Source organism: Phocoena phocoena, chromosome 1 (genome assembly GCF_963924675.1).
Source record: "Phocoena phocoena chromosome 1, mPhoPho1.1, whole genome shotgun sequence".
Classification (NCBI taxonomy): domain Eukaryota; kingdom Metazoa; phylum Chordata; class Mammalia; order Artiodactyla; family Phocoenidae; genus Phocoena; species Phocoena phocoena.
This window is the reverse complement of record NC_089219.1, coordinates 34,522,871-34,550,852: the sequence shown is the minus strand read 5'-3', so window position 1 is coordinate 34,550,852 and position 27,982 is coordinate 34,522,871. Positions and strand designations below refer to the sequence as shown.

The 27,982-nt window shown below is 43.5% G+C and overlaps 1 protein-coding gene and 1 non-coding gene across 2 annotated transcripts; both read right to left on the bottom strand.

Moving 5' to 3' along the window:
- Positions 1-77: 77 nt before the first annotated feature.
- Positions 78-27,982, bottom strand: RIMKLA (ribosomal modification protein rimK like family member A). The gene is made up of 5 exons (XM_065886520.1): positions 27,820-27,982; positions 12,291-12,521; positions 8,865-8,951; positions 3,552-3,755; positions 78-568 (listed from the first exon to the last, which is right to left on the bottom strand). The coding sequence occupies exons 1-5, from the start codon at positions 27,980-27,982 to the stop codon at positions 78-80; spliced, it is 1,176 nt and encodes a 391-aa protein (XP_065742592.1).
- Positions 2,167-2,239, bottom strand: TRNAG-UCC (transfer RNA glycine (anticodon UCC)). The gene has a single exon. It is a non-coding gene; the product is annotated as a tRNA-Gly (tRNA).

Genomic DNA, 27,982 nt, shown 5'->3' with positions numbered 1-27,982 from the left:
GTAGTCCAGATTTTATTCGCTCAAAACTACTAGGGAAGCAGTAGGATTTGGTTTCAATGCTGCCAAAAAGCAGGAATTCACTTAAGTTTTAACTCTGAAGCAATCCTGGTGTTAATGTTGTAGCCAGGGTCGGGCAGCATGGGGGCCGGGGCCCCCGCTGTGCTTGCTGAGGACCCCCGGATCTCTCCCAGTTCAGGCTCGCTCTCGCTAGAGGTAGACCCGCTGTTGATGGCGTAGACGCTCTCTGTGACTCCCTGAGTTGAAGCACTGCTGTCTGGCTCTTTCTTCTCCCTGGGACTAGATAGTCCTGGGAGGACAGCCATCTTCCCGGCCTGCCTGTTGGGCAGCAAAGACATGGTGTAGTCTGCAATGATCCCGCCCACATCTAAGTTGCAGGCCTGGTCGAAGGCTAGGAAACCCACGTTGGCGTTTGCTTCGCACACCATAAAGGAGCCATCGTCCATGATGAGGAGATCGATGCCACAGAAGTCCATGCCCAGGATGTTGGACACCTGGATAGCCAGCTGCTTGCCTTGTTCTGTCAGTGGGCACATGACGCCCACGCCACCTGTGGGGAAAGTGCAGTGATGTAATGGTGACACTGTAACCGAGCAGGACCGTATAAGGCCTTCCCAGAAGAGACCCCTACCCATATCCTCTGCCTGCCCTTTGTCGTAGAAAAACTTTAGTCAAAGAATAAATTTAATCAGAGAAGTGAGAAAATGCGGAAAGAAAGGAAAACAGTCAAGCAAGATAAGATAATAATACTTTAGCCATTAAACAAAGTCAAGGACCTTTAGTTCTTCCTCAAGGACTGCAGATAATATTCTGAGCCACGTCCTGTGAGCTGTTTTGCAGATACTGAAACCCCCAGCAGGTGGAAGAAGTTAAATGTATGCTACCCACAAGCACGGAGACCCCAGACCGGTTGGAACCAGAAGGTTGATGATGCTGAGAGCCCATTACCTCACCACCAGCCAATCAGAAGAATGTCCATGAGCTGATCACGCCCTGCTCCGTGAACACTATAAGACTCCTCACTACCCCCTCCAGGGCAGGACACACAGTCCTGTGGGCATTAGCCCACTGTGGCCCCCTTTGCCTGGCAAAGCAATAAAGCTATTCCTTTCCATGATACTTCACCAAAACTCTGTCTCTGAGATTTAATCTGGCCCCAGTGTACGGAGGCTGAATTTTGGCAACAACACCAGGCACCGACTGGACTCATGAGTCAAGTGACCCTTCAAGGAAGAGAGGTGAGGGATGTCGGGAAAGGGCAGCAAGATGGGCATTTTTATTACCAACAAAAGGTCTGGATGGAAATCAGGACACCCTTTGAGAAAGTAATATGATTGTTTTTTTTCCTAGAGTTTAAAAAATGTTTATATCCTCTGACCCAGTCATCCCACCATGAAGGAAATAATCTTATATATTGGGGAAAAAAGCTTATGCACAAAGATGCTGATGGCAGTCATTTAAAATACTGGAAAGTCAAAATACTGGTACCTAGTAGGCACTCGATATTTGTTGATGAGTAAATGAAAAATTATAATCTAATTAGCTCACAGTAGAGGAAAGCAGCATAGTTTATAATCATTACTAAAAATGATAGAGTTCGTGATCACATGGGAAAATACTTAAAAGGATTAAAGGCTGTACAGTATGACCATAATTATGCAAAAAAAATCATCAGAAACGACACCAAAATGTTAACATTGGTTGTCTCTAGATGGCGGGATTAATGATAAATATCGTTTTTCATTTGACTTTGCTGTATTTTCTACATTGAGGATGAATTCCTTTTAGAAATTAGAAGAAACAAAATTATTATTTTCTAAGAAGAGAGAGGCCTGTGAGACAAAAATCTCATACCGAGGTCAGAGAGAGTCTGATTGCCCTTACTTGTTAAAAAGCTAAGACCTCAGATTTAATTGTCTTCCTTTAGTCTCTTTGCAAAGACTTAACACTTGTATTCTCAGGAACTAATGGCTTTACCTTAACTCTGCCCCTCCACCATCTATTACATGGTGTGAGGAAAAGGCTACTGAACAGCTTTAAAACAGCTCATCAAAAAAAGGAATATGGATAAATTACAATAGTTTCTAGTTAAAGAATGGATTTTTTTGTTTGTTTTTTCTTTTGGCCGTATGGCTTGTGGGATCTTAGTTCCCCGGCCAGGGATCGAACCTAGGGCCCCGGTAGTGGAAGTGCAGAGTCCTGACCACTGGACCACCAGGGAAGTCCCCAAAGAATGGATTTTGTGAGCTGACTGAAAAAGACAAACTGATAATACATAAGGTTCGATACTGTGGTAAGACATGGGATTGCCATGAAAATTAAATGAGATAATATATTAGGTACTTAGCACTGTGTCAACCTGAGCCTAGCATTTGCTTCTATCACAGCGCTTTAGTCACAGTACCTTACGATGATCTGTTTATGCGTCTTCTCCTTTACTGGACCATAAGCTGCCCAAGGGCAAGGACTCTCATTAATCGCTACGCTATCAGCCTCTACCCTGGAGTCCACTTGGGGAGGCTGCTCAATCACTCTCAGGAAGAAGGACCAGACTGGTGTTTCAGCCTCTTCATTAGTCACCAGACTTGGTATATACTCATCTGGCGATCTAGGAAATAACAACTGGGTACCTTTTCACATTACCAACATACAAATTCCACTCATGAGGCTGACAATAGATTTCTGTGATGAAGATGAACATTCCCATTCCCCCGGGACCATCTCCATGCACCAAAACTGAAAACAAGCTTTATCAACAGGTTAATGGGATGAGGTTATGCATTTGACCCAGACATAAACTGCAGCTTTCTAATAACGTCAAACACACGTAAGAAATAACGTCAAACACACGTAAGAAAAACACAATTTTCAAAAGAAACAAGAAACACAATCTTCAATTACAATGGAAAAGCAGAATATGCTATGTCTCCAGCCATAGCCTTATTTTTCAGTTTCTTTTTTTTTTTTTTAAATTATTCTTTTTGGCTGCACCACATGGCTTGCTGGAGTTCCTGGACCAGGAATCGAACCCGAGCCCTCAGCAGTGAAAGCACGGAGTCTTAACCACTGGATTGCCAGGGAGTTTCCCATTGCCTTAGTTGAGACTCTCCTTACTTCTTGCCTGAGCTATTGCCACAGCTTCCAAACTCAACCCCCTGCCTCCCTCTCATGCCTTCAATCCATCCTCTTCCCAGATGTCAGTTTTTCTCAAACACCAATCCTCATGTCGCTCCCTTGTTTAAAGCTGGCTGCCAAGTCCTAACACCAACGGGACAGGGTTCAAATCTCAGTGTCCTGACATCCCTGGCCTGACCTCCGTCATGGCACTTACACCCACCTGTCACCCTCCTGGACTGCTTGCTGCTAAGGGAAAGGGCTTGTTTCTAATTCCTCTCTGTGATCCTGGCGCCTTGCAGACGGTCTGACCAGAGAGGAGGGATCGAGACACATTCACTGGCTGGGTGCAAACATCCTAATGAAAAACCCTGGTGGCCTCCCCTGACCAACAGTCCGACTGAGCTTTCGTGCCTCACCGAGAGAGCAGTTGCTCTGCATCCGTCCGTCTGTGGAGCAGCGAAGCATAGAGCCTATCACCTGGCCACCTACTACCACCACCCGGATATCCTTTCCGTGGGACTCCTTCACGTACTTCTGGAACAGGTAGGGCACATCGTGGCGGATCACATGGCAGATGTCTGAGAGGTGGTGTTTATCTCTTGCGAGAAAAACAGCTTTTCCTTTAAGAAGAAAGACAAAGAGCAAGAGAAGTAGTTAGAGAAGCCTCTGAGCGCAGTCCTTGCCATCCCACCTCCAGGTCCAGAGTCATCCATTCTTTCCCAACTCGCCTCACTGTGGCCCCTTCAATTTCTCTGAATCGACTCTTGCGTCTTATCAAATGGCCGTCGAACCTCATTTTTTCCTGGGTTTTACTCAGGTCCTTCTCCTTTCACAACTCTTTTTTCAAAATGAAATCAAAATGTATTCCAGAAACACCCAGAAGAGGCCAAAATTAATTCCTAGGGATCTAGTCAATTCGGTTCCAGAAACAGTCAGCACCGCCTATCACCCCAGGATGCTGATTTGGTAGAGTCCATGTCTCACTCACTTTTTTTTCTAAATCCTCACACCTCACACTAGGCTCGATGCACAAAGCAAGTGTCAATCAATGCTTACAGAACATAACTAATTGAACATACTTTAGAGGAATTCCCAGTCAAGATGGAGAGAGACCCACAAAAGATAATGACACAGCCTGATATAGCATCAGGAGAGGTCTGTGCAAAATACTATGGGAGTTCAAAGAGGGAGCCACTGCCAGACGTGCTTCCTCCTTTTAAACATAAGAAACTTATTATTTGGCTATACCCATTTAATTCTGAAAGGAATGATCCATACTTCTATTGATCTCTGGGAAAAGCATTCCTTCTTGACTCCAAATTCTGTATTTTCTGCTTGAATCACTTATGCTTTTGTAATTATTTGGCATCTGCTTTTTCATTTGCATATTAGCTAACAGATATGAGCAGGGGGCCCTGACAGGTTTGCTCTGTAAACCTGACATACCATACCCTGATCCTTCTTGTTAGCAAACATGGAAAAAAGAGATGGTTTTCCTAAGATATGTGTCACCACCTTAAAAAGAGTGGAACATTTCTGAAGTCTTAATAAAAAGAGGGATGGGTATCAGCCTCTAGTGGCATATAAGACCAAAAAGTAACCTCCAAAACATGTCTCAATCATTGGACATCTGGCACCAGGAGATCTGGCATCTGGCAGCAGATGGCTGGGATTCAATGATAGGCACTGGGGATTCTCTGGACATAGGTAGGATTTTCAGCAGAGATGGGGGCTAAAAATATGGACTTTGTTCCTTGGTTCCTGGCACAGAGGTTCTAATATGGGGCTTAGTCTGCAGTTAATAAAGGAGCTACAGTTTTAAAGCAAGGAGGAAAAAAACTGGGCAGGGGGAAGGGCACTAAGATTAGTTAATCATCTACTGTGGGCCAAACACTTTATTTTTTTAAAAAATTATTTCTCTTACACTTCATACTAGCTCTGTGTAGCCATTAGGACAAGGATAGTTATTTTTGTTTTACAGAAGAGGAAAATAAAGGTCCACAAGATTAGTAACTTTCTCAAAGGCATAGCCTGCATGAGTCCACTGCCTTCTTTAGATTTATTTCCATATACTAGAGCCTAACAAATGCTGTGACTTTGTTTACTCCCGATCCATTTTCCCTAAGATGTGTGTGCTACACTAGCAACGACCAATCTGAAAATAAAATTAAGATCACAATTCCATTTACAATAGTAACAAAAGGAATAAAAAAAACTTAGGAATACATTTAACCAAAGAAGCTCAAGACTTATACACTGAAAACTACAAAATATTGGAAAGAACTTAAAGATTGAAATAAATGGAAAGACATTCCATGTTCAGAAATTGGAAGATTAATATTGTTAAGATGGCAATACTCCTCAAATTGATCTACAAACTCAGTGCAATCCCCACCAAAATCCCAGCTTCCTGTTTTGCAGAAATTGATATGATGATCCTAAAATTCATATGTAAATGCAAGGGACCCCAAATAGCCAATGCAATCTTGAGAAAGAAGGACAAAGTTGGAGGACTTGTATTTCCCAATTTCAAAACTTTCTACCAAGTTACAGTAACAAGATAGTGTGGCCTGGCATAAAGACGGACATATAGATGAATGGAATAGAACTGAGAGCCCAGAATAAACTCTCATACAGATGGTCAATTTTTGATTTTTGGCAAGAGTTCCAAGAGCATTCAGTGGGGAACCAACAGTCTCTTCAACAAATAATACTGGGAAAACCGGATATCCACAGGCAAAAGAATGAAGTTGGACCTTCATCACACCATATACAAAAATTAATTCAAAATGGCTCAAAGACCCAAATGTAACGGCTAAAACTGTAAAACTCTTAGGAGGAGAGATAGGTGTAAATCTGTGTGACCCTGAATTAGGCAAGCACAAAATGACATCAAAAATACAAGTAACCAAAGGAAAAAATAGATAAATTGAACTTCATTAAAACTTTTGTGTATCAAAGAATACTATCAAAAAAGTGAAAACACGACCTACAGAGTGGGAAAACATCATGCTCAACTTACGTATCTGATAAGACAGTAGTAGCCACAATATATAAAGAGCTGTAAAAAAGTCAATAAAAGACCAATAAGCCAACTGGAAAATGGGCAAAGGATTTGAATAGTCATTCCTTCAAAGAAGATATACAATGGCCAATAATATGAAAAGATGTTCAACGTTAGTCATTAGGGAACTACAAATCAAAACCATAATAATATACCACCTTACACCCAGTAGGATGGCTATAATAAAAACAAATTACACATTTAAAAGTTGCTAAGAAAGTAAATCTTAAAAGTTTTCATAATAAGAGGAAAAAATTATGTAACTATGTATGGTGACAGATGTTAACTAGACCTATTATGATCATTTTGCAATATAGACAAATATCGAATCACTGTGCTGTACACCTAAAGCTAATATAATGTTTGCATGTCAATTATACTTCAAGTTTAAAAAAGACTTTAAAAACAAATATATAAAGTGGGCCCACACATTACTAATGCTTGGAAAACATGCATTGTGGCTTGGGGCTTGTTTTTATGGTGGAGGTATGGTGACTGTTTGCATAATTTGTCGAGGCAAATTAATACACCCAATATAAAAGTTTTGTTTAGTATGTGAAGAAATTGGAACTTCATACATTGCTGGTGGGAATGTAAAATGGCATAACTGTTGTGGAAAACAGTTTGGCAGCTCCCCTAAAGTTAAACACAGAGTTATCCTATGACCCTGCAATTCTACTCTTAGGTGTACACCCAACAGAAATGAAGACATATGTTCACACAAAAACTTGTACATGAATGTTCATAGCAGCATTATTTATAATAGCCACAAAGTAAAGCAACCCAAATGTCCATCAACAGATGAACGGATAAACAAAATGTGGCATATCCATACAATAGAATATTATTGAATCATAAAAAGGGATAAAAAACGGATCCATGCTACAACATGGTGATCCTTGCAAACATTATGCTAAGTCAGAGAAACCCACACAAAAGGCCACATATTGTATGGTTCTATCGATATGAAATGTCCAAAAGAGGCAAAGCCATAGAAACAGAAAACAGATTAGTGGTTGCCAGGGACTAGGGGAGAGGCCATTGGGACTGACCTTTAACAAGTACAGGGTTTCTTTTTGGGGTGATGGAAATGTTATGGAATGAGATAGTGTAATGGTTGTACAGAAGAGTGAAGATACTAAAATCCTCTGAATTATATAATTTAAAATGGTACATTTTTTGTTTTGTGAATTATATCTCAATTTTAAAAACACCTAAAAATTAAATATCTTCTATTTAATTTGTTTATTGTCTGTCTTTCACTTCTACAACGTGAGTTCCTGGAGGGCAGGAATTTTTGTTCTGTTCCTTTCTGTATCTCCTTGGCACTTTGTGGGCACTCAATAAAGATTAGCTGAATTTTATTTTATGTATATTTTACCACAATAAAAAACTAGTTGAGACATTGCATTTTTGCACTGTAGTACATGTGAATTGTACTCGGAGCCCCATCTTGCCACCCAAACTCATTTCTCTCACTTCTTAGCAGGACCCCTTTCCTTTCCCAGGTTGCTTTGCCCACACCTGTTTCTGTATGTTGCTCACCCAGTTCAAACTCCACATTCCAACTTAAGTCTCCTTTTCTTCCACCGAAGCCTTCCCTGACTCAGGGCAGAGTGGGCCCCTCCCTCCGTTTGGCTCAGACAGGCATTCACCTGCCACAGAAGCCATCGCCCTGAAGTGCTACTTCTCTACTCTCTACACAATGGAGATCGAGAGCAGTGAGTGTGTCAAGTTCATGCGAACTGCTCATCCCACGTCCATTAGGGTACCTCCTCTCATTCCAGAAGCCCTGAGCAGTTAAGGATGCCATCTGGCTATCATCAGGAGGTTCTCGCTCTCATACCACAAGGGAGGGGGATGGCTTTCTGCACACGTCCTCTTCAACTACTATGTCTTGAGCACTGTAGTAGGTCTTGGAGACAGAGATGGGCAGGACCTGGTTCCCACCCCCTGAGCAGCTCACAGTCAAAAAGGGGAAAAGGCACATAAATCTATAACTGTCATAAGCCATAGTACTATGCTAGCGGCATGGATGAAGTGCTTCGGAAACACAAAGGGAAGGGCAATTAATTTTGTCTGGAAGAGAGGGAAGGAGACCAGGGACGTGGACAGAGAAGAAACGACGTGGAGTTGGCCTTAAAGCCCGAGCAGAAGTTCACTAGAGGGCAGAGGAAGATGGCGTTCCCAGCAAAGGGAAGAGAGCAGAGGTTTAAAGACAGCAGAATACATGGTCTAGTCTGGAATGGATTACGGAGGGTTCGCGTGGCTAGAGAAAGCTGCAAAGGAAGATGGATGCCGTTCGTCCAGGGCCTTCAGTGCCACGGTGAGGAATATAAACAGTATCTAATAGGCAACACCAGTTCTTGGGAGGGTTTTTCAGCAAGGGAGCGACAAGAAGAGATCTTTGTTTCAGAGAAATTGCTCCCCTAATGAATAGAGGATGCACTGGCAGTGAAGTTAGGGAAACCAGTCAGAATCAAGTCAGGAGTCTGCCGCCAGAGTCCAGGGAAGGGCTGGGAAGGGTCTGGACAAAGCAAGGACAGTGCGGACAGCGAGGAGGGGACAGAAGTAAGGACTACACCACAAGTTCCACAAGGGGGAGCTCCGTCTCCTCCGAGCAGAGAGGAGGCCCAAACAGAAGCCCGGGAAGAGGGGCACTGACCCCGGTGTCCGCGCGTGCTCTTCACCACGACTGGGTAGCCCAGCGGCTCGGCTTCATCGATCATTTTTGAAAAGTCTTCATGCCCACCTGTCAAGAAAAGCAAAAGTCAGTGAAGGTGAGGCTGATGGTCCAGGGCTCTGGGGGAATTCTTTGGAGGCCTCACATCTCTCTGATTAAGGCAATGTGAACCCATTCCATCGGACAGACATGTGCTGTGCAAGTGCCATACAAAAGGTGCGAACAGAGAGATCAGGAAAGTAGCATCATCACGCGCTTCCACATGGCAGAGGCTTCACATGCTCTAGTTCACGCAATCGTCACGATAACCCCGCAGGCAGGGCAGGGATTCTTCCCTTACCTTGGCTGTGGTAGGCAGAATTCTAAGAAGGCCCTCAAGATTCCTACCCGCTGGTGTACATGCTCTGTATAACCCCCTCTCCTGAGTGTAGGGGGGACAAGTGACTATGCTGGGATAGCATTCCTGCAATTAGGCTAATAATCAGTTGACTTTGAGTTAATCAAAAGGGAGATGATTCTTGGTCGACCTGACCTAATCAGGAGAGCCCTGTAAAAGAAGGTGAGGCATCAGAGAAACTCTCCTGCTGGCCTTGAGGGAGCAAACTGCCATGTTGGAGAGAAGTCCATGTGACAGGGCCAACAGGCAGCCTCTAAGAGCTGAGAATGGCCCTCAGTTAACAGCCAGCAAGTAAGTGGGAACCTCAGTCCTACAACTACAAGGAACTGAATGCCAACAGTAAACCTGGAAGACCCCAGACCCCAGATGTGGTCCCAGCCCAGCTGCCCCTTGATTTCAGCCTGGCGAGACCTAAGCAAAGAGTCCAGCTATGCTGTGGCTGGACTTCAGACCTCCAGAAACTGTGAGATGACAAATGGGTGTTGTTTAAGCTGCTAAGTTTTCAGTAGATTGTTGTACTACAGTAGAAAACCAATACCCAAAGAAGCCAAGCCTGGGATATTTCTCACCCAAAGGTAAGGCATGACTTGAAAGCCCGAATTGGCTCCACTACACTCCTTTAAGGCTTCATTTAAAAAATATGAATATTAATCTTTGGGGGACCATTATTCTACCTACCACAGGTGATACTGTAGTTCATCAATTTTTTTTTTTTTTTTTTTTTGCAGTACGCGGGCCTCTCACTATTGTGGCCTCTCCTGTTGCGGAGCACAGGCTCCGGACGCGCAGGCTCAGCGGCCATGGCGCACGGGCCCAGCCGCTCTGCGGCATGTGGGATCTTCCCGGACCGGGGCACGAACCCGCATCCCCTGCATCGGCAGGTGGACTCTCAACCACTGCGTCACCAGGGAAGCCCAGTTCATCAATTTTTTGCAAAGCAAAATACTCTGGGATACTAATAAGACCTGTCACAGAAGTGCTAATGATTAAAAAAAAATAAAGCAGCATGAAAAGGCAGTGTAGATAACCAGGGGCATCTTTACAACGAGGGCATTTTATAAGAAGAGAACTCCCAGCTTCCTGACACCCACTGGTAAATATAACTCCTTTCTAGCCATCCTTTTGTCCTTCCCTTATAATACAGTGCAAGAGGGGTCCTGCTTATCTGAGGCCATCCCCGCACCTGTGCCTCGGACCCCTTTCCCTCTCACCTCCTCAGGGATCTTGCACCATTAAGTGTCCCCTCTCTGCTGTATCTTCAACCTCTCAGTTCAGAATTCCAGCAGCATTTTAAACATGCTCAGTAATCTCCCATCTTAAACAAATAAAACCCATTCCTTCACCCTGCATCATCACTTAACTACAACCTTGCATCCTTACAATCAAGCTACTCAAAGGGTTTCAATTTCCTCACTTCCCATTCACTTCCTCATCCTTGACAAGTTGGCTTTTCTCCCTATGGTTGAACTGAAGCTGTATTCATTGAACTCCCTGTTGCTAAATCCAACACACATCTCCATGAGTATGTTACGCATCCTCTCAGAATTAAACACCCCTTTTAATTACACCATCCTTCTTGGGATGTTCTTTCCATTGGCTTCTGTCATCTCTCTTCTTTCTGTTCTCACCTCTCCAGGTGCTCTTACTTGGCCTCTTGCATAGGTCCTTCTTCCTTTTCCTATTCCCTAAAGGATTCCCTCTCGAACCCTCTTTTATTAAATGTTGTTATTTTATTGTGGTAAAATATACATAACATAAAATTTACCATTTTAACCATTTTAGATGTACAGCTCAGGCCTCTCTTCATTCTACATTTTCTCCCTGAGTAATCTCATCCATTCTTGTGACTTCACTTAACATAATGGAAGTTTCCAAATCCACTTCCTTAGTCTACACCTCTCTCAGGAGCTCCAGATCCATTTATCTGCTGCCTACTGAATAGTTTTACTTTTATATACTACAGACACCTCAAACAGAATGTGTCCCAAACTATAATAACCTCTTCCGACAATGCCTTGCCCTACCCACCAATCTGTTTCTCCTCTCCCATGGTTCTAGGCTCAGTGAGTGTTCGCTTTCACATCTGGTTGCCCAAACCAGAAACCAGAGTCACTCTTGATTCCTCTCCATGCTCCTCATAGCCACTCAATCATCATGTCCTAATATTTCTGTCTCCTTCCTAAGTCCTGAATCTGTTCACTTATCTTCATTCTTACTACGGCCACCTTAGTTTAGACTATCATTGCTCATTTGCATTGCTTATAAAGCCTACCAGTACATATCCTGTCTCTACTTTGCCCCTGGTCCAATTCCTTCTCCACAGCGTAGCCAAAGTGACATTCTGAACTCTGATCAGGCCATTTCCCTGCTTAAAGCCCTCCAATAACTTCCTGTTAGTCTCAGGATTACCCCTGATCTCTTTCATGTACTGTATATGGTGACTTCTTATCTTTCTAGCCTTATATCTCAACCCTATCTCCTTGACGTTCCACAAACTACTCAAAATACCACCAATCGGTCATGCTCTCTCTTGCCTCTAGGTCTTTCTATATTCTGCTTTCTTCTTAGACTGCTCCCCGCCCCCCTTGCTTTAGCTGGATAACTTCAGCTAGTTTAGATGTTCTCTCTTTTGGGAAGTCTTCTTTCCTCATCACCTACTAAACTAAATTAGGAGCTCTCCTGTGTATTCCCATACCACCTTGCGCTAACTCTTATCCTGGCACTGCACTGAAACTGCCCTGAGGGTAGGACTCTCTTACTTGTTGCTAGAGCCTAGAGCCTATTTTGGTAGTTGGCACACAGTGTGTACCAGCTACATATTTAATGAATGAATTCCAGAGAGAAAGAAGCAAAGACATTTCAGACAGAGGACTGAAATGTTGAATCATCTAAGATGAACAGATTCGCCTTGAAAACCAACAAGAGATGCCAGAGGCCTTCTGGGGAGAGAGAACATAGGGGTGCAGGCTATTTGGAAAGACAAGTCTCAATCCTATTTTAAGGACACTCACCATAGGAGAAGGTGTCCGGCATGGGAACCCCATGTCCAGCCAGCTCCTGGAATGTCCAGAATTTGTTGATGCAGTTTAGAATGCTCTGTGGGCGGTTGACTAAGCGGCAGCCCAACTTCTCCAGGTGTCGCAGGACGGTGATGTCACTGTCCGACTGCACTGAGGGTGTGGGCACCCGGACGAGCACCACGTCTGGGAAAGTGGTGAGCGCCTTCTGGTTCAGCTGCAGGCCTGCAATCAAAGGAAGAAATGAGCTCTGGGCTGGCCATCATCTAGTCCCACCAGAAGCACTGGTCCCAACATACTCCTCAAGACTGAACCTAGCAGGAAGATAGCCTTGAAAATGGCACTTGGATATCCTGTTGTAATGAGAAGCTACCGTCCACCCTATACTCCAAACAAATGGGCAGAGCACGACATTGAGGAAACACAAAAGAATGAACAGGGTGGGGCCAGTGGGGGGAAGAGCAGCATATCAAGAATAATCCAAGTTAGAAGAATCCATAGGAGATAATGCAGTCCAGCACCCTCCTTCCATGTAGGACTAGTATTACTCAAAATGTAGTGGCTTAGGAGGCTGGAGACTTAATGACAAGGAATGCAGTAAAGGTCACTTATGGTATCTTTACCACTCTTATGACTTCATCTTTAAAAGTCATCTGGAATATTACGAATATAATGAATGTGAAAATGTCAATGTTAGGTAAAAAAAACAGGATACAAAATTATCAGTACAAGTTAGAAAACGCTAGAAGGAAATATACCAACATTTTAACAGTGGGTAATGGGACTAGAGATGATTTTCTATTTATACTTATCAGTATTTTCCAAAATATCTCCAACTGTGTATTACCTTGATAACAAAAAACTTAAAAAAAATCAATATACTAAAAATCAATTCAATATTAAGAAAAACTAGAATGCATCACAAAACAATTGGTCTATATAGCCAAAGGACTTAAACCTGTATGATACTGGATGAACTGGTAGTATTAGCTTGTAGTGAAGACTCAGAGGAACAGGAATGCAGTCTTCAATTATCTGCGCGGCTCCATGCAGAATTATTTGGCTTGTCTTCTATGACCTCAGGAGGTACAGCTGAGGAGCTATCCAAAAGAGCATTATTTTGTCTGACTCTTCATTTCTGTATCCCCAGCGCCTAGAACAGTATCTGCTGCATGATAGGCAGTCAGTGTTTGTTTAATTATACAGAAGCTACATGGAGATAGATTTGGGCTCAACAAAAGGGATACTTTTCCTCTGCCTTAGGATGGAATGGGCTGAGTGAGGCTCATTAGTCATCCGAGGATGGCACAGAAGGAATGCAAAAGTTAATAAGCTCACAGCAACCTGCTTGATCTCTTTCAACCCTGATATCCTATGGTTTGCATTACTCTAAGTAGTTACGTAGGCATCTCCGGTGCACCCAGCATCTGGGGATGGAATGATGGAGACAGGAAATAGACTGGATAGGGCAATGAGAAGTGAGTTCAGGGAACTACTTGGTCTGCCTTAGTGAACCTTAAAGGAGTCTCTAAAATGCTCTACAGAGGACATTTTAAACACAGTTTGAGAACCATCTTTTAGGCTTTAACCTAAAGCACCTTCGCTTTCATAAGTGATAAAAGTGTACAACCATATAACTCCAAGAAAACAGAAGGTACTAAGGAAGTTACTATTCCTCTATTGTGGGATGAATAATATCAATATAAAAACTCTAAGCAAGACAAAACAAAAGCAAGCAAACAGAAAAACCAAAACCACAAAACTACTACATGGATCTAACTTGCACAGCTTCCTCTCATTCTAGATGTTTCACCAATTTAAAAAAAAAGAGAGTAAGCGCAATCATTAAGTTAAATTGTTTTTAGTACTTCTGCTGATAGTGTGAACCCAAGGAAATGGAATATAATTCTCAGGGATGATTTGTAAAGAGCATTCAGGTTATCTTTACTTTGCCATCAGAAAACAGTATCATTTATACATGCTTTTTCCTTTGCCACTTAGCGCCCCTGGGGAAAATAATATGAAAGGGGGAAAAGAGTAAACCCTGAATAATATCCTCAAAACTGGTAGAAGAAAGAAAAGTATTCAAGTTGGTGAAAATGGCAAGTAAAATACAGAACACTGAGGGGAAAACAGCCCAGAACAACATTACATAATGAGATGACATATGCAAAAATGCTTTGAGAACCACAAAACGCTATAGATATGCAAGGCACTGGCATTATTATCGCACAGACACTCTACTGAGCAAGGTAGGACACTGTATGGGGATTTGTACCACCTGATGAGAAAAAATGGCTTTGCAACAGAAAAGTGACCTAGAGAGATGAGAAGCAGCAGAAACGTCTGGGTTTTAAATCTCAACATGAGACCACAGACAAACGGTAAAACTTCTAAATGGGAAGAAAAGAATTCAGTCATTTCTGGAAATACCAACCACAAGTGGAGAGAGACAGCTCAGCCTCGATAAGCAGATTCACGTACACCTAGGAAGTCTTACCAGGATTTCATCTCTCTTCTCCAAAGGTAAATCTTTGGGCCTGGCTCATTCCAACTGAAGCCTTTAATAAATGAAGAATGGAATGGGTTAACGTGGAGCTGAAAAGGCTCTCCCAAGCAGTTAGACAGGTCTGGTCTCTGACTGTGTTGGCCGTCCAGCTCTGTGCAGAGAGGGACGTGATGTGTTTAGGGAAAACATATGCACAACCAGTTACTTCTCTGCCCATTGACCCAGCTCCAGCATCCTTGCTAAGGGGCAACGTCACTTGTCCCATGTTCATGCCCATTTTCTTTGCTGTTTGCACCTTGTCTAAATCACCATTTCTAGAAGTAGGAGACAAGAGTCTGCTGCTCACCGTGGCATCCTTTAGCAGGAAGAGCAATTCCACAGAGCCACGGCCAAGCACAGCTTGGTTTAAGGCTGGCACTTGGCAAACCTGTCAGTGAATTCTGAAGCCTTTAACCACTTAGCGATCTCTCTCCCTCTCCCCATTGATATCTCCTCTTGGGAAAGGATGGAGCTTAATGCGTCACCTTTCCTGGGATCCTTAATGTTCCCACTGCAATCTATGGGCCTTAAACCAAGGGAATGAAGTGCTGATGCAGGACCTCAAGGAGGGCAGGGCTCTGCTTGGCTGCCAGCAATGGAAGGAAAGCCCTGAACAATCAGGGGCTCGTGCCCTCAATAACAAGGGATTTCATGCGATTAAGTGCCCTAGTGCCCTCTGGCATCACCTTGACCTGGGAAGCAAGGTGGGGGGAAAGGAGCTGAGTTACTTCTGGGATATTTGGGGATCTCCCAGACTGGGATTCAGATTTACTATTTAGCCTCAAACCACTTTTTTTTAAAAACTAAAATGATCGCTATGTCCCCAAACAGGTCAATAAGATCGTGAAAAAGATCAGTCCCCAAACTAGTTAGTATAATGACCAATAGCCAACCTAGTCTAAATCAGCTTTTTGAAACTACAATATTTTCTCCATATTACTTCTAAAAAGAATAATATACTTTTATGGGTAATTATGTTTTCGACTCTATTATTTATATTTGGAAATATTTTAATGTATTAAAAACAAGACAGAAAAATGAGTAACTTTTCCAAAGAACTGAGCCTGTTTTTTTTCCAACCTATATATTGGATTAAATTAATTCTACAAAACTATAGACTTTTGCATTTATATGTACAACAGCAAAGAAATGCGCTTAATAATACAGAGAAATAGCTTTAGAAAGAAACAAGTCATTATTGGAAAGCAGAGCTCTAAGAATTAAAACCCATTCTCAATCATTCACACCAATACAGGGAAGAAGCATGGAAAATAAAAGGTGCAGTCATCCAGATCTGAATTTGACTAACATTTTTACTGATCATCTACTGTGTTTGAGGAACTTTGCCAAGAACATTCATATGTATTACTGCATTTAAATTAAAGACATCTTGTTAAAAAAAACAAAACAACATAGAGAACAGACTTGTGGTTGCCAAGGGGGGGGGAGGGAGGGAGGGAGGGAGAGGGATGGACTGGGAGTTTGGGGTTAGCAGATGCAAACTATTACATTTAGAGTAAATAAACAAGGAGGTCCTACTATATAGCACAGGGAACTGTATTCAGTATCCTGGGATAAACCATAATGGAAAAGAATATAAAAAAAGAATGTATATATATGTATAACTGAGTCACTTTGCTGTATAGCAGAAATTAGCACAACATTGTAAATCAACTACGCTTCAATTAAAAAAAGAAGACATCTTGTATATGCATCCCTGCACTAGATCTGACTGTCAAAGTCTTTGCATTTACACAGAACTGATGCACAGTGGGTCCAGACCAGTGGGCACACAACACTCATTCATGTACACACATATGCATCCCTGGCTTCACAACTAAAAAGCAAGCTTCAAAACTAAACTGGCTTTTTGTATGCTAGGAAAAAAACCCCCACAAAAACCCTTCATGTACAAAGCAAGTGGCAGAAATAAGAAAATAGCAGGACACTGTAGCAGGAGAGCAAGCAAGGACCTCACTTACGGCAGCTTTTAGGACCATTACATTTGGGCAGGATCATGTAACCATGGCTGGTGGTGAAGCTCTGAGAGTTGTTAAAAATGAATCAACACTATAAATAACATAAGTGGATAATAATCCATTAAGTGCTGTACATTACTGTGTTGTGTTAGGAGGGAGATGTGTCATCCCAAACATGGTCTGGCTCATCTCAATCACTCTCCAGTTTTTCTCTGGTCTCTTTCTACCCTACCCCACAGCATTTTCTCATAAGGAAGTTACTTTTATTCTTACCGAGTAGATGCTATGCCACTTCTCTTTCCCTTTTAAAGGTCTTTGTTACAATGCCCAAAGAAATCTCACCTCTACCTCATTAAGACCCACAGTCATTATGTGGCCACCTTCTCTTTCCACCAACTGCTAATTTGAGGTCATTTAATTCAATTCAACCTTCACTGAACTGTTGAGATGAATCAGACATACTCTGAAGCAGGAATACAAAGACGAGCCAGGTGATCTCTGCATACCAGGAGCTTATCGTCTCCTTACAGAGAAATATATCAACATAATTTTAATTCATTCAGTCACTCAACACATATTTATTGTTTCATGCATTCATTCAGTGAAGATTTATTGAGCACCTACTTTGGGCCAAGCCCAGTGTTAGTTTGGGTTTCCCCAGAAGGACTGCTGGAGATAAGGACAAGAGGTCTATTATCACGGTGGCAATTTCAGGAAACACTGGAGGGGGAAGTAGAGAAGGCAATGCCGCAAATAAAAGGTGTGTTATGAAGTGAGTGATCACCTTGGAATCCAGGGCTTAATCTTGCCGGGCGACAATAAGAAACGGTTTAGTGCACACTCCTTGGTTACTCCACCCAAGGGGCGAGGAAGCTAGCAATTTATAATATTTATATACCAACCCTGTCTTTGGTTGAGAGCTGATCGAGGGGTGTGGTATTAACTCCCTGGTCCTTCCAGCTTGCCATGCATGTGTGGGCAAAGTGAGCTCCTGCGACCACAGAAAGCCCTCAGGCAGAGATTCAGGTGCTGATGCTTAGACCGGTGGCGGCGGCAGTGTAGGGCAAGAGGGGAGGACGGACACAATGCCATCAAATGGTAAGAGCAAAAGGGACACGGGAGGGCCTCTGACAGGCACTGTCTAAAAGGCTGGGCATAGGGGTTGAGGTGTGAGTGTAACAAACAATATCCCTGGAATTTAAGAAGAAAGAAAACAGACAACTGTAACTAATGTCACTGATGCTCTATGCAGAGCACCTGGGTATTAAGAAGAGTTATCAGTCTGGTTTGGGCAGGGGGTGGGGAGGTTCTAACACAACGTGAGAACTGCTCTAGCAGGCATATATATCAGGGTACAGTGACAGCGAAGGAGGAGGGAACAGTTAGGTGATTATTTCTGAGAATCAAGGAAAGTTTCAGAGAGGAGATGCTGACTCGTAGAGCTTCTGGGCACAGAAGAAATGTGTAAAACTAATAAATGCATAATGTCTACCCTTCAGAAACAAGTCGATGGTCAAGGCATGGCAACACATAAGCACTGAGTTCTGCGACAGCTCAGGGCAAACGTATTTGCAAAGGCCTTTCAAGAAGTTGAGGACACGTGAGATGAAAGGCAATTATGGCAAAGTAGATAAAGTCCTGGCCTCCACGTCAGAGACTTGATTTAATTCTGTGTCGTCATTTAACAGCTTGGCAAGACACAGAAAATGTCCCTGGGTCTCAGTTTCCTCTTCTGTAAAATGGAAGAACTTGAAAACCTTCCTCTCTCACACACCTCACCAACACAATGCTTCCTCGCAGCCACGAAGACAAATCTCATCAGGCCCTTTTCTCCTTTCCTATCAGGCTCTCAAGATTCCAGTCTCCAAGGCCATGTCACTTCCCTGGACTCTGAACCCCACCTGGCTCTGACATTGCCTTTTCTTTCTTTCTTTCTTTTTTTTTTTTTTTTTTAACATTTGGGCTGCTCTGGATCTTCACTTCATTGCAGTGCACGGGCTTAGTTGCCCCAAGGCATGTGGGATCTTAGTTCCCTGACCAAGGATTGAACCTACGTCCCCTGCATTGGAAGGCAGATTCTTAACTACTGGACCACCAGGGAAGTCCCTGACATTGCCTTTTCTACTCCCACCTTGCACTCCTGCCCATCTCCCCGGTGCCCTTGGGGACTCAATCAATGGGACTCAATGGGCAGCAAATCTCCTATCCTTGAACTTTTCAGCCACTGTTCCCTTCCCCTTCTTTTTCTGAGTCTAACTGAACCCTGACTCTGCTTCCCCACCAGCCCTCCCAAGCTGTGGCTTCTCTCCCTCTCACCTGGGGTTACTGGGCCTAGAGGTAGGAGAGACGTGCTCCTTCCTACTCTCAACGCAGCTTGACCAGCATCCTTCTCTCCTCCTAAAACACCCAACGTGACTCTCATCTGACAACACCACACATCTCCCTACTTGTGCAGGTCACCTAAAGACCCCAGTCACTCCCCTGTCCTTGAAGCTTTAGCTCCAGACTCACTGACTCTCCTGTGCTGTCACAGATATTGGTGATTTCAATATCCCCATGAAGAATTCTTCCAATTCCCAGGGCCTCTCTGTTTCTTGACCTCCTTTCCTCCAAGGATCTTGTCCACCATCCCACCCCAGCCACCAGTACCAGTTACATTCTAGACTTCATGCAGTGATCATAACTCCCATCTCCACACACCGTCTCCTATCTTTCCAGCTCACTCTATAGTACCCCAACTCCAGCCACACTTTGACACCACCTGGAACTACCATGCATGGATCCCCCATCTTTTCACTGCCCCTCACCCCCTTCATACCCTATTTCATTTCCATAGTCAAGCACCACAACATATATCCACAAATCCTTGCACCCATTTCTTGCTTGGCTAAACCACAACCCCAGCTGGACTGATCCAACTCTGCCTACTTCACGTGCCCTCCTGTGCAATGGTGCATGTCTGAAGAAAGAATACGCAAACGTGCTGACTGATCTCAAGGGCATCCTTATTGCTGCCTGCTAAGCACTGTTTCCCTAGTCCATTCACTCTCCCTCAACACCGGACATCATTGCACACTTTCTTTTCTTGCTTCAGATCTTCACTTCTTCCTCCCTCCTTCTCATTCTCACTCTTCCTATTTCAGGGAGAAAAACTGAAGCAATCAGAAAAGAACTTCTCTATAACTTCCCACTATCACATCTACCCACCTGCACCTGTGCCAGTAGGTGACCTTCTCTATTATAATGGCTGAAGTGTCCTTGTTCCTGGCTTAGGCCAACTCCTTGAAATAGGCACTAGATCCCAATCCCTCTCAGTCACGTAAGGCACAGCTCCAGCAAGTCACCTCTCTCTCCTACATCACCAATTTCTCTCTCTCTATTGGATCATTCACACCAGCATGCAATATTCTGTTATTTCTCCCTTCTTTAAGAAAATCCTCTCAAATCCATTTTTGAGCAATATCTTAGCTCAGGCTGCTATTACAAAATACTATAGGTTTGGTGACTTAAACAACAGACATTTATTTCTCACAGTTATGGGGACCAGAAGTCTGATATCGGGGTGCCAGCATTATTGGGTTCTGTTCCTGGCTTGCAGACAGCAGCCTTCTTGCTATATCCTCACATGGCAAGGAGAGGGAGGGAGGGAGAGGGAGAGGGAGAGGGAGGGAGAGGGAGAGAGAGGGAGAGAGAGGGAGAGAGAGGGAGAGAGAGGGAGAGAGAGGGAGAGAGAGGGAGAGAGAGAGAGAGAGAGGGAGAGAGAGGGAGAGAGAGGGAGAGAGAGGGAGAGAGAGGGAGAGATGGAGAGAGAGGGAGAGAGGGAGAGAGGGAGAGAGGGAGAGAGGGAGAGAGGGAGAGAGGGAGAGAGGGAGAGAGGGAGAGAGAGGTGTCAAGTTCTCTCATCTCTTCTTATAAAGGCACTAATACCATTCATGAGGGTACCACCCTCATGACCTCATCTAAACCTAATGACCTTCCAAAGGCCCCACCTCCAAATACCATCACATTGGGGGTTAGGGCTTCAACGTATGAATTTTGGGAGAATACAATTCAGTCCGTAGCAAGTTATCAACCCATTTTTCACTTTCTCTTTATAACAAAACTCTTAAGGCAGTGTGTATATTCCCTGTTTTCCATTACTTCATTGAAACTGCTCTTATCAGAGTCACTAATGCTAAGTCCACATTCTACATCCAATGTTCAGTTCTCAGTCCTCATCTTAACTTGATTTACCAGCAATAGCTGAAACAGTCTCATCATGTCTTCCTTCTTTAAACACATTCTCCACTCGGCTTTCAGGACACCACACTCTCCAGGGTTTATTTCTTTTACTTAGGATTCTTTGCTGGTTCCTCCCCCTCTCCCCAACCACTAAACAGTGGAGTGCCCCAGAGCTCAGTCCTTGGACCTCTTTTCTGTCGACAGTCACTCCCGTGATAGGTGTATGGAGATGCTCCTACTTTTGATATCTTCAGGCCAGGGCTTTCCCCCGAATCCCAAGTTGATATGATCAACTGCCTACTTGCCATTTCCATTTGGATGTTTAATGGGTACCTTAGACTGAGACCTGATCCTCATCACCTGACCAAACCTAATCCTCTCACACACTTTCCATATGAGTAAATGGCAAACTTTATTCTTGCAGTTGCTCAGGACAAACTTTGGAGTCCTCCTTGATCAGTCCAACGTCTACACATCCAATGTCTGATCCAGTAGGCACATTCTGACAACTCTGTCTTCAAAATATATCCAAAAATCCAGTCACTTTTCACCTCCTCCTCTGAAATCATTCTAGTCCAACAACCATCATCCATCATCTGTTACCTGAACTGCAGCAAGAAACTCCTAAGCCATCTCTCTGCTTCTGCCCTTGCTGTCACCAGTCTATTCTCAACACTGTGGCCAGTATGACCCTGTGAACATAGGGCAGGTCATGTCACCCCTCTGTTCAAAACTCTTCAGTAGATTCCCAGCTCATTCCAGAGTAAAATACAATGTCCTTCCATGACCCACAAGGCCCTATATATTGGCTCCCCCCATGACCCACAAGGCCCTATACATTGGCTCCCCCCACCCCACCTCTCTGACCACCTCTCCTAATGCTCATTAACTCTCTGCTTTGGCCACACTGGTTTCCTTGTTGTTCCCTCTTGCCTGAACCACTCTACTCCTGGATATCCAAACAGCTTGCATCCTCATCTCCTTCAGGTCTTTACTTAAACATCATGATCTGGGTGAGGACCACTCCAGCCACCCTATCTAAAATTACAATCCCTTTCTCTGCCCCCAGAAATGTGCTACTTTTTCCTCCTTTTCCCTTCCTTATTTTTTTCCTCCTTAGCTCTTTTCACCAAATACTAATGTGTTTTAACTTGTTTGTATTCTATCTCCCCATCTAGAAGGTAATCTCCTTCAGAGGCAGGGATTTCTGCCTGTTTTGTTCTGGTGCCTAGATCAACACCCCTCACATAGTAGGCAGTCAACAGATATTGTTGAGCAAATGAATGAATGAAATCATAATAATGAGGGAGGCTGTGTCTGTTCTCACTCTCTGTTATATCTCCAGCACCTAGCACAGTGCCTGGCCTGGCACAGGGTGGGCACCCAATTGATATTTGTGGAATGAACTAAAGGAATGAATAGGATTGTTGTGAAGATTAACTGACACATAAAAGATATTTAAGTATTAATAACAGAGTTACAGGAATGAGGAATGAAGAACCATTATTCCTGTTCATTCCTCAATGCAAAGTAACTTAAATGTATCACTTCCTCATAGCAGGAGTCTTGAATTACTTTTTTTTTTTTTTTAATATTTATTTATTTATTTTTGGCTGTGTTGGGTCTTTGTTTCTGTGCGAGGGCTTTCTCTAGTTGCGGCAAGCAGGGGCCACTCTTCATCGCGGTGCACGGGGCCTCTCACTATCTCGGCCTCTCTTGTTGTGGAGCACAAGCTCCAGACGCGCAGGCTCAGTAGTTGTGGCTCACGGGCCTAGTTGCTCCGCGGCATGTGGGATCTTCCCAGACCAGGGCTCGAACCCGTGTCCCCTGCATTGGCAGGCAGATTCTCGATAACTGCGCCACCAGGGAAGCCCCCTTGAATTACTTTTTAATAGTGAAGGAACAAGTAGAACTAGATTGGGAATTTCAGATCTTGTTGGAGTTTTGTATTAAAATAATATAAAGCCCTAATAAGGTGAAGTCTCTCCAGGAAGTGGGTAAGGTGACCCACCTACCTACTGGAGGAGTGGGTGGAGTGATGTGAGGCTAGCAGTGATGTACCTGGATGTCCATGGACTCTCTGCTAATAAGGGGGATGACAAGGAGGTATGGATGGATGGAGATGACGTGGACCTCTGATGATGGCTGTGTCCCTTCCACCAGGCAAGCCTAACAAATTTGGTGGAGGTGTATGGTAGCAACAACAGGTGGTTCAGAAACCTATAAAGCAGGGCTTTGAGATCCACTAAGGATCCCAATCTATTGGTTCTAGAACGTTTTCCAACACAGTTCATGAGCTGTCCCTAAAAACAGCTGTTAGAAACATCAACACTTCAACCCATCCTCAGCCCTTGAGGTCAGCCCACAGTTATAAATGTGGACCCATGGGGTAAAGCGTATCCATTCAGCACTCACATGTTTGGAAACATTACATGGTTGGTGCTTCCACCTACTGACCTTTCCACTAGTGCTGGATGGTGGTTTCTTTGGATTACAGGATGTCAGGCACAGGCCTTTAGCAGGGACTGAGGTTAAAGATCAACCTTTGTGCACAAAGGTGAGCACGGTACCCTTTTCTGCTAGTGTCTTCTTGCACAGTAATGGGAGTCCATCCTTTCTCTGTGAGGCCTCTGTTGTCTTTTGGAAGGCTGCGATAAGACCATTTCCTCATTCAAGTTTACTTAGGATTTCCCCCTACCCAAACTTTTAAAATATTACTCACCTGGTCACTACAAAGAACAAAGTGAAAGTAGTCCAGAACACCTTAACGTAAAGAACCTGACCTAGAAACTGCCCTATGGCCACCAAGGTTTTAGCTCTGAAAGTAAGGGAAGAATGCTGAATCACCCTGCTCCTAGAAGCCGAACTGTAGCACATCTTCATTTCCAGGGCAGGTTCATTTCTTCTGTCTTCGTATCTGTCCCTGAGTTTGGGACTATACTTTTTTCTTGAGACAGTTAATTGTAAAGGCCTTTGGGTGGTCAAAAACCTTGATTTGCACCAGTTACTCTGCCCTCAGAGAAGTAAATGTGCTCATCACAAAAACAGTTATGTGTTCAATCATGATCTCCCAGACACAGCAGCTAATTACAGTACATCTCACATACCTGAATTAGCCTTCAAGGCACTTCACTCAGTCATCCAACAAACATCAACTGAAGGCCTACTATGTACCTGTTCCAGAGCATATGTTTGAGGAATACCCAGTCATTTAGCGGGTGAGAGAAGATAAACTTTGTAAATAGATAAATTACAATAAAACACGATGAATGCTATCTTAGAAGGTCTGTACCATGTTATTCGGCAGCAGATGGCAGAGAGAGATTCCTGGGGGCTGGGTAAGGAGTCAAGACAGACCGTATAGAGAAGAGTGACTTGAGCTGGATATGCAGGGTGAATAAAAGTTCCCCATGGGGGAGGGAGCTGGATCAGACAGGCATCTCAGGCAGAGGCAATTTCAGTGCCAGGGGCAGGGAGGTCAGTATAGGCTGAAGCATAGGGTGGAGTGGAAGAGAAAACAGAAAGTGCTGAGCCCAGAATTACTGAGTGTTGGTCCCAACTGCCAGCCAGCGTTATGTGCCCAGACACCCTGACTGACGTTTATCAGATTAATGTGTGAAAAGAACCTAGACCTATGCCTGGCACATGATAAACACTCCACGGATTCTGCTTTGAATATTACTATGTGCATTTTGGTGCCACGTTCACCACCACCTTATCCTCAGGATTGAGAAAAATTAACAAATATGTGTTAAATGAATGAAGAACTTGTGGTTGCTAAGAAGGAAATGGCAATGGATAGGATTCTCATAATGCTACATCCAGCAGGAAGGTGAAGGGAAAGTGTTTTCTGCAGGATTGCTTCAGTCACCTGAAGGTCATTCACTCTTCCCAGTAGTCTCCCCCACCCAAATCTATGCTGGGTAGGGCAGACCACTGGGTTAAAAAGAATAACCATAAAACCTTACATTTGCACAGCTTCTTCAGCTTACTTGTATTATCTAGTTGAAAATAACTGCAGTCTTTAAAGCCCCAACTTTTAACCTCTTGTCTGAATCCTATTTCAGATATAACCTGAAATTCTCATCTCTGTATTTGAGTTCCCGCTAGCCTCCATGGAGGGAAGACTGGCAATGAATTTAAGAAACTGGTAGAGTCACTGCCCATACCTGTCCCAAACTGACCCCTTCATCTACTCCCACACGAATCTCAAGAAAGAACAGAAAGGAGCCTGAGCAAAGGTGGTACCTTAACTTCCTAAACTATCACATTACTTTGCAAGGTCACTGTCTAGCCTCAATTTAATATAATTCAGTTCAGTTCCACATCTGATGTCCTAAGGCATACTTATTCCATTATCACTGGCTGGGAATTAGGAGACCAGGTTCTTAAACTTCAGTTTGCTGCCAATTAGCTGGATGGCACTGAGCAAGTCACTTCGTTTTTTTGAGCACCAGGTTTTTCATTTGTAAAATGAAGGGGTCAGAAGGGGTGATCCTAAACTCCTTCCCAGCTCTCACAATAATTCTCAAATGGGAAATAGCATCGATGTCATTGTAACTCTTTCTCTATTTTGAAGCTAGTAAGTTCTAGAGTTTATTTCGGAGGAATACTTTGGCTCAGCAAATTACCAACAGTTTTCTACAGTTGACTCTACAAGAAACTGGGAAGTAGACTGCATATCTTTATTCACTCAAAAATATTTCTTCAGTGCCTATTAAGGTGTGAGGCACTATTTAGACACTGTTACAGCCCTGAACAAAGCAAACGAGCTCAGTCTTCTCACGGAATTCACTTCCTTGTGTTTAATTAATCCCCCCACGCACCAAATAAATCTTTTGACTGCTTTGGACAGCAGAAACAGTGATCTAATAGGTTTGTTTTATGTGTTGTGATTTGTGTGGGGCAATCTCTGAATTAGCAAAAAAATGAAAACTGCTTCAAAAAATCCCTGTCTTCAGTTTCTCCATCGACTAGGTAAATAACTATGTAGTTTAAAAAGAAGTAACTCCTTGTTTCTGAATAGATTGAGATACATTCACACATGAATTCCAGAAAAATTTTAAGACACTAAACGAAAGGGGTGAAATGTTTCCTGCAGCATTAGAATTTAATTTTCTCTTTTCCTATGACTGATTCTTTAACATGGGATTTTAGATACAAAACAAACAGCATTTCTCTTCTCCTTCACAGAATGCATGATGGGTCTACGAAAAGGAACATGATGTGGAATGATATGCCTGTATCTCAATAAAGGCGTCTTTATAGGCTGTAAAATAAATAAATAAAGAGCAAACTCTTGGTGTGGAAAGACGTATATACTAGATTTAGATCAGTAAAATATAACAGATTATTCCATTTAAGTATGGTACTGATGCAGAATTTTAGAGCTGGAGGAACCCTAACCCTTAGTTTTATAAATGAGAAACCTGAGATTCAAAGACATAAAGTGACTTGGCCAAGGCAAAGCCAAGATACTCATTAGCAGCAAAGTTGTAATAAGAATCCAATTCTACTGATTCTCTGTCCTAGAATTAGTTCTATATTAACTAACTGAGAGTTTTAGCAAATCAAGACTAGAGAGATGGTGCCCTTTATGGCTGACAGCCATTGTTTTAGACTAAATGTATGATACCTGATGTCTGTAGTATATTTCTCCAACAGACTATACAATCCGATATTACTTATGAAGGGTTTAGATAAATTTATAGATGAAACATCCAGAACAGATATGTTCTACTTAGAAACAGGTCATATTCAAAATCTCATTTCTAAAGAGCCTGTTTCAGAATTTGGAACCCCTTTCCCCTGCCAAAGAAAAGTAACAAATTGTGAGTTAATTTAACCAGGCATGATTGAAACAATACGAATGGTATTCCAAGAAGCACTCTCACTGGGCCCAAAGCCCCTTGAGTCCTGGACCCCCCTGAAGTGACTGGATACCTCCAGACTGGAGGCTGGAGAGACTCAAAACTGCAGGCCAGGGGGAGGTTCCTAAGCCAGGATTCCTAAGTCAGAGATTGTCTGTGTTGGGATAATTAAGAATATCTAAAAACATACGTAACCTCTTGAGGTCATGGTCACAGATGATAACCATGTCTTACCCCCAAAAATCTCTTGGACACAGCAGTGGAGAAATCGGTGAGGCCAGAATGGTCTGTACCTGAAACCTTGGCTTTCCTGGAATCGGAATTCAGTACTTTCAGGGAGGAGGATGAGTTTAAAGAAAACCCATCAAAGGTCTTCTCTCCCACTTTACCCTCAAGAGGTGACTCCAATCTTTCTCAGATTTCTCCCCATCTGCAGGTTCCTAGCTTGGGAATAATATTCTATGTAGCGCATTAATGATGCTTAGACACTCTTGGAAAACTTTTAAAAACATTCATCCTAATGGCAATTTTGTAAATTTAGTGTGGGCTTCTATAAATCTAAACTGACAGCGTATCAATGGGAGCACAATTGGCTAATTTGGGGTTAGCGTGATTTTCTTCGGACCTCCAGGAGGCTTCAGGTGAATTTGAGTTCCTTCCAAACTAAGTCTCCTAAGTGAATTAAATCCTGTTCTCAAATCTTGGCCTCAGGGCAGATGCTGGTAGTCAAAGAAGCTCTCAAGGTTAGGGGCTTTCTCTAACCCAAAGAGGTCTCTCAGGGGACAGCGGCAGGTTTGGAGGCCCGGAAGGAGATTTGGCCCGGGAGGGCCCGGTGCGCGCGCCCACCCGCTGGCTCTCGGAGGTCCCGGAGCGCCTCCCTGCCCTCCCGGGCCCGCCTAGCTCACCGAGGTTGCCGCCGACGATGGTGACGGCGATCTGGTCCATGAGCACCGCCCGGAAGCGCACGTCCTGCTCGGAGCAGCGCTGCCTCAGGGCGCGCAAGATCTGCACCTGAGGGTAGTCCTCGCGGATGCGCCGGTCCGTCAGGAACCAGAGCTGGGAGCACAT

What these genes read in the sequence shown, in the direction of transcription:
- RIMKLA (XM_065886520.1), bottom strand. Translation starts at nt 27,982, where the DNA reads ATGTGCTCCCAGCTCTGGTTCCTGACGGACCGGCGCATCCGCGAGGAC. An exon ending in CATCGTCGGCGGCAACCTCG is followed by an intron (nt 12,522 to 27,819) that starts GTGAGCTAGGCG and finishes CTTTGATTGCAG; the next exon opens with GCCTGCAGCTGAACCAGAAG. An exon ending in GAGCACGCGCGGACACCGGG is followed by an intron (nt 3,756 to 8,864) that starts GTCAGTGCCCCT and finishes TTCTTCTTAAAG; the next exon opens with GAAAAGCTGTTTTTCTCGCA.